Source organism: Heptranchias perlo, chromosome 41 (assembly GCF_035084215.1).
Source record: "Heptranchias perlo isolate sHepPer1 chromosome 41, sHepPer1.hap1, whole genome shotgun sequence".
In the NCBI taxonomy this organism is placed as follows: domain Eukaryota; kingdom Metazoa; phylum Chordata; class Chondrichthyes; order Hexanchiformes; family Hexanchidae; genus Heptranchias; species Heptranchias perlo.
Window position 1 is genome coordinate 4409432 of NC_090365.1, and position 12333 is coordinate 4421764.

A 12333-nucleotide genomic window follows, 5' to 3' on the forward strand; every position below is an offset into this window, starting at 1 on the left:
CACCACTCATCGTTGTGGATACAACAAGAGGTTAAATACAGGAAAATCAGCAAGGGTAACATGGGCAAGGCCCAGTACGCAGGGGAAACATGACCGTGTTCTGGTCTTGTTACTGGCCTTTCAAACTCAGCCAGAGAGGAATGTGACCTCTCAGGATCACATGTCATGCCCTTTGTTCTGAGCAATACAAAGGATATACTTGGCAAAGCCACCATTTTGTGGGGACTACCCTGATTATTTTTTTAATATTTCCTAACTTTGACTTAAGGCAGTAAACAATATCTCCCCTTCCCCCCACCCAAATAATACCCACAAAACTTCTGGCCTCTCTCACATTCTGTGACTATCAATTGTAGTTTTATCCCTCAACCAAACATCACTAAAACAGATTATCTGGTCATTCATCTCATTGCTGTTTGTGGGATCTTGCTGTGCGCAAATTGGCTGCCGTGTTTTCTACATTACAACAGAGACTTCAATTCAAAAGTACTTCGTCGGCTGTAAAGTGCTTTGGGACGACCCGAGGTTGTGAAAGGCGCTATAGAAATGCAAGTTCTTTCTTTAGTACCTCAATCCCCGATTTGCCTCACTCACTCAAACACTTCTCTCTTTATGGGGGGGCCTCAAGTCCAGTCATATTTTTGTTCAGTTGCAGCCGCCAATAAAACCCTAGAGTTATCTTCCACCAAGTTTGGATGGGAGGGAGTGGGGGTGAGAGGGCAGGGTAGGGTCACGGCACGGACAGGATAAGAGGCATGACAGGGGAACACGCCCTGGGGCAGATTGAGGGGCCGGGGGTGGGGGGGGCGAAGCAGAGATTGATCTTTGATGAACCAGCTGCCACCAAGTCCTCCGCATTGCCCAGCATCCCGACTCCCGCGACTTGTGGGGAAGTTTGTTCTTTAAATTTTCACCATTCACGCAGGAAGTTTAAATAGGTGGAAAGTTACCGTTTAAATTCTCCACACAAGCAGAAAACAAGCCTTCAAACAGTAGGACTGATGCGAGCGTCAACCATAAGACGCACTGATAGTCTTGATGAGTTATTCTCTCCCCGTGACAACACATGTTGGATATTCCCAACTAAAGCACTCCCAACCTAACAGTACTGTGGGAGAACCTTCACCACACGGACTGCAGCGGTTCAAGAAGGCGGCTCACCACCACCTTCTCAAGGGCAATTAGGGATGGGCAATAAATGCCGGCCTCGCCAGTGACGCCCACATCCCATGAACGAATAAAAAAAAACCAAACAATCCAGACTGCCCAGTAAAAAAAATCAGGTGGGTGGCGAGTACAAAGCTGGACAGGATGGCCGGGGTCGGGGAGGGGGGGATGGAAAAGGGAGGAAATTGGGGCTCGAGTTCAAAGGGCTGCATGGCCACTGGTGAGATGTCATTGTGAAGCTTAATGGGGAACGTCCCCACACGATGAGGCACAGCAGTAAATGGATGGAATAGATTCTGATTTCAAAACAAAAATAATAAATCAGAGGTTTGGTGTTTTCATTGTCGAATTTTCCGCAAACACCACGTCAAAATAAAGATTATCTGTTCCAGGGCTGGATCTGCGGTGACCGGAGAAACAAATCGAAAGAGATTCAGGATACAAACAAAGGAGAGTTTACACAGTTGACAGCTGTCTGGGGAAATAAAGGCAGTGAACATGCAATCGTTGCTTGCTTCAGTCGAGCTGTGAGCGACAGTGAATGAAGTAGGAACAATCCATTACCCCCACTCTGTATCACTATATTTCTCCACTTCCTTCACTCTCCTACCCACCCTGTTTCACCGCACACTCCTCCAGTGGTGCTCACCATTGATGGCCTGCCTTATCTTCATCTATCACGTGTGTGCGTGCGTGTACACCTACACGTGGCTCATGTGCCTATGGCCAAGCTTCAATCCTCTTCCCTTTACTTCTTTTCTGAAAAAAAAGTCAAGGAAAACAGGGATGCCCCAGTATCCATAGAATCTCAAGTGTCATCGTGGCTCAGTTGTTTGCAGAAGGATGTGGGTTCAAACCCTACTCCGGGCACATAATCTAGACTAACACTTCAGTGCAGGACTGAGGGAGTGCAACATTGTTGGAGGTGTTTTTTTTTGGATGAGATGTGAAACCAAGGCCTTATTTGTCCGTTCTGGTCGTTCAAATGGGTGTAAAGAAATCCTACATCACTATTCGAAGAAGAGCAGGAACTCTTCCTGTGTCCTGTCCAACATCGTTACCTCAATCAACACCACCAAAAAAACAGATTACCTGGTCTTTCCTTCACTTCATAAACTGGCTGCTGTGTTTGCCTTCAAAAATAAATTCATTGATTGTGAAGCACTTTGGGATACATTGAAGATGTGAGAATCTGCTGTATAAATGCAAGTTCTTTCTTTCATCCTTCTGTATTGATTCTGTAGATATTTCACCCCCTCCTCTTTACTTACGAGGAAGTGCCTGGCCTATATACTCAGGAACTCCCCACGAACCAGGAGCTTACACTGTGGTGAACTGCAGGTGAAGACTGATGTCCCATCGCTCCTAGGGCTGTCATCTAATGGATTTTGGACTCAATAGTCTGGTTTCTCAGTGGGGTGTCTAGAAAATGAGATACCCAAAGTCTGTGTGTGTTTTTTAAAATGGGTTTTGTTCACAGTAAGTTGATGACGTGCAGTTTTATAATGAGAGAACTCTATTCCATGTGGCTTCAAAGCAAATCTGCGTTTAGGATGGTCTGTCCCTTTATGGCCATAAAGTCTCATTGCTCTAAATCCCGAAGTTAGTTAGAGGATAATTGCTGTCAGTGAGGGAGGTTTGCCAATTAGCAGGTGATTAGAAATCTCTGGCTTCAGGTCAGACGAAACCAGCAAGAAATGCCTGGCTTTAACTTTTATTTTTAACACATCTGCACTTTCAAAACTTATAAATAAATAGACGGCAATCTACATTTTCTTATCTACTGTCGTGGGATGTGCAGGAATTAGTTAGAGGGTGTTAAAACTTCCCATCAATTTTCATCAGCAACAAAGCTAACGTCAGAGGATTGGTTTCCAGAGGTTGCACTGTTCCAGTGCAGTACTGAGGGAGTGCTGCACTGTCAGAGGTGCTGCCTTTCGGATGAGATGTTTAAACTGAGGCCCTGTCTGCCCTTTCTGGTGAATGTAAAAGATCCCATGGCACTATTCAAAGAAGAGCGGGGGAATTCTCCCCTGGTGTGCTGGGCCAATATTTATCACTCAGCCAACATCACTAAAACAGATTATCTGGTCATTATCTCATTGCTGTTTGTGGGATCTTGCTGTGCGCAAATTGGCTGCGGCGTTTCCTATATTACAACAGTGACTACACTTCAAAAGGAACTTCATTGGCTGTAAAACGCTTTGGGACATCCTGAGGTTGTGAAAGGCGCTATATAAATGCAAGTTCTTATCTTTCTTTGTGTAGATGACATGTTTTAAAACGCTTAAAGGAGAGTGACTGCAGAAAGGATAAAGACGGACTGAAAACCCCTTTAAAATCAGTAGAGCTGAGCCTGTTTTTAACAAAGTTGGGAGGCCTGCTCTCTGGGGGAGTGAGGCCAATCTCACAAACCTCTGACTGGTAACCTCAGGAGAGACCTGGGAACAGATCGCTTGCCTTGAACTGGGAATTGGTGCATTTGAGATTGTTGGGCAAAGAGAGAGGGAGATATAGAGGAGGAGAAGAAATGATGTATTGTCTACAAATGAAACCCTGCCAAATGGTTGTGTCCACTTTTCTGAGACTCACATCTCTGCCTGGAATGTTTGGTCTCTAAAAGCAAAGAAGATAAAGCTGCTCCCTTCCTTGGGGACCTGGGCGAGCAGTTGCTAGTCACCATCCTCCAAAACCCAACCCAGACTGATGGGATGAAAGTCTCCTCCTGTTGCTGGCTGAATTCTTGGGCAGTCTTCATCCGGCTATTTATAGTCAACCAGTCTTGATATCGAAGACAGGGAGGATGAAGAGTGTGTAGGAAAGGGACATTCAGAGTTCAGGAAGAACAAGTGGACTCCCCAGTGAGATGTGTGCGTGGCTTTTTTTTTTTTATTAATTTTTCTTTTTCTCGTGTTTTTCAGTTTTGATTCTCGAGAAGGCAGAAGATGATGACCTCGCCAACAAAACTTTGAAGATCACGGACTTTGGGCTGGCGCGGGAGTGGCATCGAACGACCAAAATGAGTGCCGCCGGGACCTACGCCTGGATGGCTCCTGAAGTCATCAAATTGTCTCTGTTCTCCAAGAGCAGTGACGTGTGGAGGTACTGGTGACACTGCAAACTCGACTTCACTGCTGCAAAGGACGATCGGGGAAACGCTCAAAAAAAAAACATCTGAAAGGCAAAAATATTCCAGCTTTCCCTGATAGCCATGTCCCCTCCATCACCAAGACCGCCTACTTCCACCTCCGTAATATAGCCCATCACCGCCCCTGCCTCAGCTCATCTGCTGCTGAAACCCTCAGCTCCGGACTCAACTATTCCAACGCTTTCCTGGCCGGCATCCCATCTTCCGCCCTCCGTAAATTTGAACTCATCCAAAACTCTGCTGCCCGTATCCTGACTCGCACCAAGTCCCGTTCACCCCTCACCCACTGTGCTCGCTGACCTACATTGGCTCCCGGTCCAGCGACGCCTCGATTTTAAAATTCTCATCCTCGTGTTCAAATCCCTCCATATTTCCCCCTCCCTATTTCTCTAACCTGCTCCAGCACTACAACCCTCCGACAACTCTACGTTCCTCCAATTCTGTCCTCTTGTGCATCCTCCCTTCCTTCGCCCCACCATTGAGAGCTATGCTTTCAGCCATCTAGACCCTAAGCTCTGCAATTCCCTCCCTAGACCTCTCCACCTCTCTCATCCTTTAAGATGCTCCTTAAAATCTACCTCTGACCAAGCTTTTAATCACCTGTCCCAATATCTCTTCCTTTGGCTTGGTGTCAATTTTTGGATTACGCTCCTGTGAAGCGCCTTGGGAGGTTTTCCTACTTTAAAGGCGCTATATAAATGCAAGGTGTTGTTGTTGTTGTTGTTGTTGTATCTTGGTTAGTAAATGCAGCATCCAGTGTTTGGGGCTGAAACATACAGACTAGAAGATTCTGGGTTCAACCGTCCTCTCTTTCCCCCCTTCTCCCCTTCCCCTCCCCTCTCTCCCACTCCCCTCCCCCTTCCCCTCTCCCCCTCCACTCCCCTCCCCGCCACCCCAGTCTGTGTCAAGTCAGCTGAGGCGGAGAGTGAGGTGTTACAATTAGCCTCGATGCATCAGGGTTGGGAAGGGGCAAATCAGCGAGGGCTCCTGCTGCTGACAAGCCGGTGTCCCCCTGCTTGAAAGTATGCACGTGTGCAGACGTTGGGAGGACAGGACCGCTGTCTGCTTTCCTCCACCTCCCCCCAGTTTAACAGCTTGCAGAAGTTCAGTGTCTAGGCTCACGTGAAGAATACCCATTCAGGTGAGGTACTGGACGGCAGGTGTCCATAGAACTGTACCCCCGCCTGAATCAACACCTTCAGGAGACGGGGAGAAGAATCGGGTCCTTTTTATTGCTTAAGAAATAACTTTTAAAAAAGTATATTCCACAGAAACCAGTTCAAAAATTAACTATCAACTCGAAACAGTATTTAAAGTTTTTATTCAACTCCAAACCAACAGAGCCTTTTAAAGAACCAAAAAACTTGCATTTCTATTGCACCTTTCACGACTTCAGGATGTCCCAAAGCATTTACATTTTTTTGAAGTGTAGGCACTGTTGTAATGCATGAAACATGGCAGTCAATTTGCGCACAGCAAGATCCCACAAACAGCAATGAGATAAATGACCAGTTAGTCTGTTTTGGGAGTGTTGGTTGAGGGAGAAATGTTGAACTGAACTCCCCTGATCTGCTCCAGAAACTGTCGTGAGATCTTTTAGGTCCACCTGAGGGGACAGACGGGGCCTCGGTTTAACTTCTCATCTGAAAGACGGCACCTCCGACAGTGCAGCACTCCCTCAGTACTGCACTGAAGTGTTAGCCAAGGTTATGTGCTCAAGCCTCTGGAGTGGGACTTGAACCCACGATCTTCTGACTCAGACAAGAGTGCGCTACCCACTGAGCCACTTGTACTGTTTAGCTGTGCTATATTTGTCCTGTGGTTCTGAAATGGAAAATGTTTAAATTTCCACTCGATGGGCACATTTAAGAAAACAAAGTTGAAGTTGTTCGAAAAGGGTTCCGAGACTGAGGTTGATGGGCCGAATGAGCCTCTCATTTTCCATCCTCTTGTTCTCCTATGGCTTTGATTCTCCTTTCGCTCACTCTCTTCCTCAGCTTCGGAGTCCTGTTGTGGGAGCTGCTGACAGGAGAGGTCCCATATCGCGAGATCGATGGACTAGCTGTGGCCTACGGAGTGGCCGTGAATAAACTGACCCTTCCCATCCCAAGCACCTGCCCTGAGCCCTTCGGCAAACTCATGGAAGGTAAGAAACCAGTGCGCGAGACCTGATTACGATGTGTCTCAGGCGTTACCGCACAGAGAGAGAGTTCAAGTCAAGCATTAGGGCGAAACAGAATTCCATTAAAATTATCGTCACGCAGGAATCCATCGCCCGAGTCCTTTGGCCCTGGTCGTGGAAGTCATCTTCTGGGAGGTGCTGTGAGTCACGTCACAAAAGTAATTGATATCTGAATCTGTATTGGTGTAAAAACAAGTGTGTTGGTCTACTTACACCCACAGACTGGGAGGATGTGGATCCGTGCCCAGGATTCCCAAAGTGACTGGGTGCGGACCTGCAGGGTTGCCATTTTCTCGCAGGGAAAAGGGGAAAATCGGAGCGAATCCCCCAGGGCCATTGCTGCACATCTCCTTGCTTTTAATTTTCCAGGTTCCCATCCCTGCACGACACCTTGTTGTGGTTGGGTATTTTTGCGATGGACTCAGTAACCAGCGAGTAGGCGAGTGAGAATTTCTCGGGGTGAACTCTTCCACCAAGGGCGGAAAGCAGCCAGGCTTCGTGCCTCCCTGTGATGGCACGGTGCGATCAAGAGCCCACAATATAGTAAACCCTGTGGGAGAACCAGCATCTTACCAGTCCTGGCACAGTGCAGTTAGATTATACCACAACACCCTTTGGTCAGGTTAGAGACCTTTCATTTTTTTTTTAGCATAACATCAACCCCATACTAATTGAATATCCTTCTCAGAAGGGCAATGGGTGGGACGATGGGCTTTGACTTCTAGGAGCTGGGTTCAAATCCAGCCCAGACTGGATGGGATGAAAGTCTCTACTGGCTGTTAGGCTCCTATCTGAAATGAGTTTGCACTGCATTAGGGTTAGGGTTAGGGAGTCCGGTTGGGAGTGGGCATGGCCTACAGCACATAACGGCCCCTCGATTGGCAAGGTCACTCAGACAGGCCTGAAGATGGTCAGTGTAGGAAATGGAATAAATTTCACATTGGTACAGTAGGGGATGCATTTCTGAGGTTGGGGGAGCTTTGATTTGTACCTGGCTATGATTCACCTGACCTAGGAGTGTTTGATGTTGACACTGGGTGCCTGAAATGGAAATTATTCCATTCCCCAGCACCAACATACTTCACCTTGATGAGCACTAAATTGAAAAATGAGGGAAGCAAGAAGAAAATTTAGATTTCCATCATTGTGATGTGAGGAGTGTTCACATAACAGAGAAAAAACAAACGCACCTTTCACATCCTCAGGACGTCCCAAAGCACTACACAGCCAATGAAGTATTTTGAAGTGCAGTTGCTGCTGTAACGCAGAGAAACAACCAATTTGCACACAGCAAGATCCCACAAACAGCAATGAGATAAATGACCAGACAATCTTTTTTTTTTAAAAAAGAGGTTTTGATTGAGGGATAAATGTTGATCAGGACACATGAGGGCTATCATTTTTTGTCAAAATTTTTATAGAACAACAAAGATTAGAAATGGATCATTTAGCTCAACATCTGTTGTTTTTACAATGTTAGAAATGTTTGAACGTCTTGTAGATCATCTGAAGAGCATTGAGACCGTGTGGAGTCATCAACTTGGATTTGGAAGCAATCAGTCATAAGAACACAAGAAATAGGAGCCAGAGTAGGCTATTCGGCCCCTCGAGCCTGCTCCGCCATTCGTTAAGATCATGGCTGATCTTCGACCTCAACTCCACTTTCCTGCCCAATCCCCATATCCCTTGATTCCCTTAGTGTCCAAAAATGTATCGATCTCAATCTTGAATATACTCAATGACTGAGCATCCACAGCCCTCTGGGGTAGAGAATTCCAAAGATTCACAATCCTTTTTGTCCTTCAATGGCTTTGAAGATGTAACTAAATTAGTGGATGAATGTCATCCAATAAATATATTAGTTGGGTTTTCAAAACAAATGGACTTCACCACAAAAACAAGTTAAAAAGATAAATTCACCATTTCATATTCTTAAACTTTAACAGGTTAGTGAATTACAGACAGTGATCAAAGAGTTTGATTGCTTGAGACCCTTGACTAGATTATCACAAAGAGGCACAATCAGATCCAAAATTCTGTTTCTTTGGAGTCTAAATGGATTCCTGTTTCCAATAATGGATGCAAGGGGTCAGAGACAGAGCACGCACAGTCTGAGTGAAAGGCAAAGATCCATTGAACATAGTCGGAGAAAAGATGATTTAAGTCCAACTGTGGTGTTCGGAGATGCCCAGATTGAGTTTTAAAAGCTTGTAGATTGCAGGAGGAAAGCTAGACAGAGGAAGGGAAGGAGTTTCAAGGTCTTGGAAAGGAGTGAGTTAGAGATGGTGCAATGAGTTGTGATTTTAATACAGTGGGGACTTCCGAGCAGATAGGATGGTGTATTTGCAGCTGAGGAGGACCGAGAGGAGCCATGGCCATGCCAGTATCAATCAAAAAGAGCCTAGAAAGATTGCACTCTAGACACACGTTTGAAGCTAGCGGTGAGAGAAAGGTCACCAAACAAAAAAGTTTTCCTTGCACCCTGTCCAGAAAAGAGTTGCTGGAATATACTAGTGGAAGAACATTAATACTGTGTTGGGGTCTAATTTAGACAACTTTGATTGCTTCTCCAATTGGGATATCCAACACTCTTACTGGACATTGGATATAAAACCATACTGAAAACTACTAGCAGCTAACAGATATTTTCTAATTCTTACATTGTGTGGTCAGTAGAAAAGTAGAGTTTCTTACTGTGAACGTGTTTGGTGACAGATTGTTGGAACTCGGATGCCCACAGCAGACCTTCATTCACGGCTATCCTAGCCCAGCTCGTCGCTATCGAGCAGTCGTCACTCTTCGAGATGCCTCTGGAGTCATTTCACTCCCTGCAGGAAGACTGGAAGCTGGAGATCCAGCAGATGTTCGATGAGCTACGGACAAAGGAAAAGGTAAATGAGCACATGGCTGGTGGGTTCACATAGGACGAGTTCCACCGTCCTTCACTGACTCGTACGCAGGAGGATGGGAATAACTGGACAGGGAGTTGGAAGGTCCATCAGGCTCACCTCCCACTAGGTTGACCAACAAGTGATATCGGTCGGCAGAGAAAAGAGAGGCAAATGAGGTAAATACAGTCGAACTGAGCTGATGTGGATCAGGCTGCTAATCAGCTCTTCTCTATCACAGAAACCCAAGCCTAAAGGTGAGATTGTAATGTTATGTAGACATTCATATAGGGCCATCCCAAGCATTATTTCCCCAATGCAGCAGCAAGTCCGTGTAATTCAATATTTTATCCATGTTTGTTTTTCTTTCCCTATTTATGCCCTTCCTGCTCACAATGGCAGTCTAGAGCTGACTGCTCAGAAAATGAGGTCTTCCATTTTGATTTTTTTTTTTTAATAACCTCCAACTATCATAAAAGTATAAATACTAGTTGATCTTCTGTGGCATTGCATAGGGAGAGTCAAGAGCACGTTTAGTCTTCAACTGTTGCAGGGTTAGCGGGCAGGGGGGGTGCTAATTGGACCAGGTAATTCAGTCCCTATGTCATTCATTCCGTCCTTATTCTTATGTGATAACTTGATTATTTATATAGTTAAGATACAAAACTGGGGGTAATTTGGGAAGCAGACAAGTAGAGTTCGTTTGAGCATTGGAGTTTCTCTGCAGTACAGGCGAAGGAGTTGGGATAAACAAAAACAAGGTGCTATAGCACCACCACTGGCAGAAGGATGTAATTCCTGTGTGACATGTTTACATAGGAAAGTACCATTATAAATATGGAAACAAGAATTTATAATGGGGTAAAAAGTTGACAAGGTGTAACAACAGGGAGTTGTTTTTGTATCTTCACACTCTTCCCTCGGAGAATAGTGTTAAGTAGTAGAAGGATTTGCAGGCTGATTAACAGTCTGTGAATGCTCCTTCCATGGCCGCAACCATCTTTATACCAGCCGATAGGGTGGGTAGTCCTATAAGGCCAAGAAGGTTTTATGGGCTCTCACAATCCATATGATGAGGGAGGGGCCATCCACACCCACCGGATGCAAGAATCCCACTGGACGTCAATCCAGAATTCATAGCTGGAGCTTCGGTCTTCACTCACTGGGACTGTCTGGGACGGGGTTCAAACCTTGCATCTTCTGACTCACAGGCGGGAATCATATATCATATATCACAGAAGGAGGCCATTCAGCCCATCGAGTCAGTGCGGGCTCTTTGAAAGAGTTATCCAATTAGTCCCTGCTCTAATTTTCCTTTACATATTTATCCAATTCCCTTTTGAAAGTTATTATTGAATCTGCTTCCACTGCCCTTTCAGGCAGTGCATTCCAGATCATAATAACTCGCTGCATAAAAAAAATTCTCCTAATAGCCCTCTGGTTCTTTTGCCAATTATCTTAAATCTGTGTCCTCTGGTTACTGACCCTCCTGCCAGTGGAAATAGTTTCTCCTTATCTACTCTATCAAAACTCCTCATAATTTTGAACGCCTCTATTAAATCTCCCTTTAACCTTCTCTGCTTTAAGGAGAACAATCCCAGCTTCTCCAGTCTCTCCACATAACTGAGGTCCCTCATCCCTGGTACCATTCTAGTAAATCTCCTCTGCACCCTCTCCAAGGTGTTAAGAATGCTACCACTGAGCCAAAGACTCGCTAATAAAGTAAGGTTTTGTGGACAGGAGGCAAACACAGATGTAGAATTTCTAACAGATTGTACATAAGACTTGTGTATAGTGCGAGGCAGTCACAATCGGCACAGGCCCCGACAGCTTAGAGTATCTCTTCCGATTCCAGGAATTGCGCAGCTGGGAGGAGGAGCTGACCAGGGCTGCCCTTCAGCAGAAGAACCAGGAAGAGGTCCTTCGGCGACGGGAGCAGGAGCTGGCGGAACGCGAGATCGACATCGTGGAGCGCGAACTGAACATAATCATGCGCCAGCTGTACCAGGAGAAGCCCAAAGTCAAAAAGCGCAAAGGCAATTTCAAGAAAAGCAGGTTGAAGCTAAAAGACGGAAACCGCATCAGCTTACCATCAGGTGTGTGCTGCGTTTCTGGGAGGGCTCGACGTGGTTTAAGGGATCAGTTGTAAAAAAAACGAAAGGACTTGCATTCATATGATGCCTTTCACGACCTCAGGGTGTCCCAAAGCGCTTTACAGCCAATGAAGTACTTTCTGAAGTGTAGTCACTGTTGTAATGTAGGAAACGCGGCAGCCAATTTGAACACAGCAAGACCCCACAAACAGCAATGTGATAATGACCAGGATTTGGTAATGTTGGTTATGGGATAAATTTTGGCCAGGACACAGGGGAGAACTGCCTAGTGTCCTGAGATCTTTTACGTCCACCTGAGTGGGCAGACGGGACCTCCATTTAACATCTCATCCGAAAGACGGCGCCTCTGACAATGCAGCACTCCCTCAGTACGGACACTGGAGTGTCAACCTAGATTACTGGTCAATCATGACATGAGGAAGGACTGATGCCTAGCCAACAGGTATAGGGGTAATATGAGGGCTGAAGTGGACAGGTAGCAATGTGTGGTGTTTTGGTGTACAGTGATGGCAGAACTTTGTACTCATGATACACCCAGATGAGAGGAGATGGTTTCCTTTGAAGAACTTGTATCTCTATAGAACCTTTCACGATCTCAGGGTGTCCCAAAGTGCTTTACAACTAATTAAGTACTTTTTGAAGTGTAGCCACTGTTGTAATGTAGGGAAATGTGGCAGCCAATTTGAACACAGCAAGATCCCACAAACAGCAATGTGATAATGACCAGATAACTTGTTTTTAGTGATGTTGGTTGAGGGATAAATATTGGCCCCAGGACACCGGGGAGAACTCCCCTGCTCTTGCTCGAAATAGTGGCCGTGTGATCTTTTACAT

At 45.7% G+C, this 12333-nt stretch overlaps 1 protein-coding gene and 1 long non-coding RNA gene across 2 annotated transcripts in view; one reads left to right on the forward strand and one right to left on the reverse strand.

Annotated features, from left to right (window-relative positions):
• The window catches only part of LOC137305966 (uncharacterized), a 44361-nt gene extending 34520 nt beyond the window's left edge, over window positions 1–9841 (reverse strand). Inside the window, exon 1 of the long non-coding RNA XR_010958797.1 lies at window positions 9192–9841. This is a non-coding gene — a long non-coding RNA (uncharacterized lncRNA). The remainder of the gene's footprint in view (window positions 1–9191) is intronic.
• The window catches only part of map3k10 (mitogen-activated protein kinase kinase kinase 10), a 53999-nt gene that overhangs the window by 30324 nt on the left and 11342 nt on the right, over window positions 1–12333 (forward strand). Inside the window, exons 2-5 of the mRNA XM_067974938.1 lie at window positions 4089–4269; window positions 6313–6461; window positions 9213–9388; window positions 11241–11481. Coding sequence (XP_067831039.1) covers window positions 4089–4269; window positions 6313–6461; window positions 9213–9388; window positions 11241–11481 — 747 coding nt within the window. The remainder of the gene's footprint in view (window positions 1–4088; window positions 4270–6312; window positions 6462–9212; window positions 9389–11240; window positions 11482–12333) is intronic.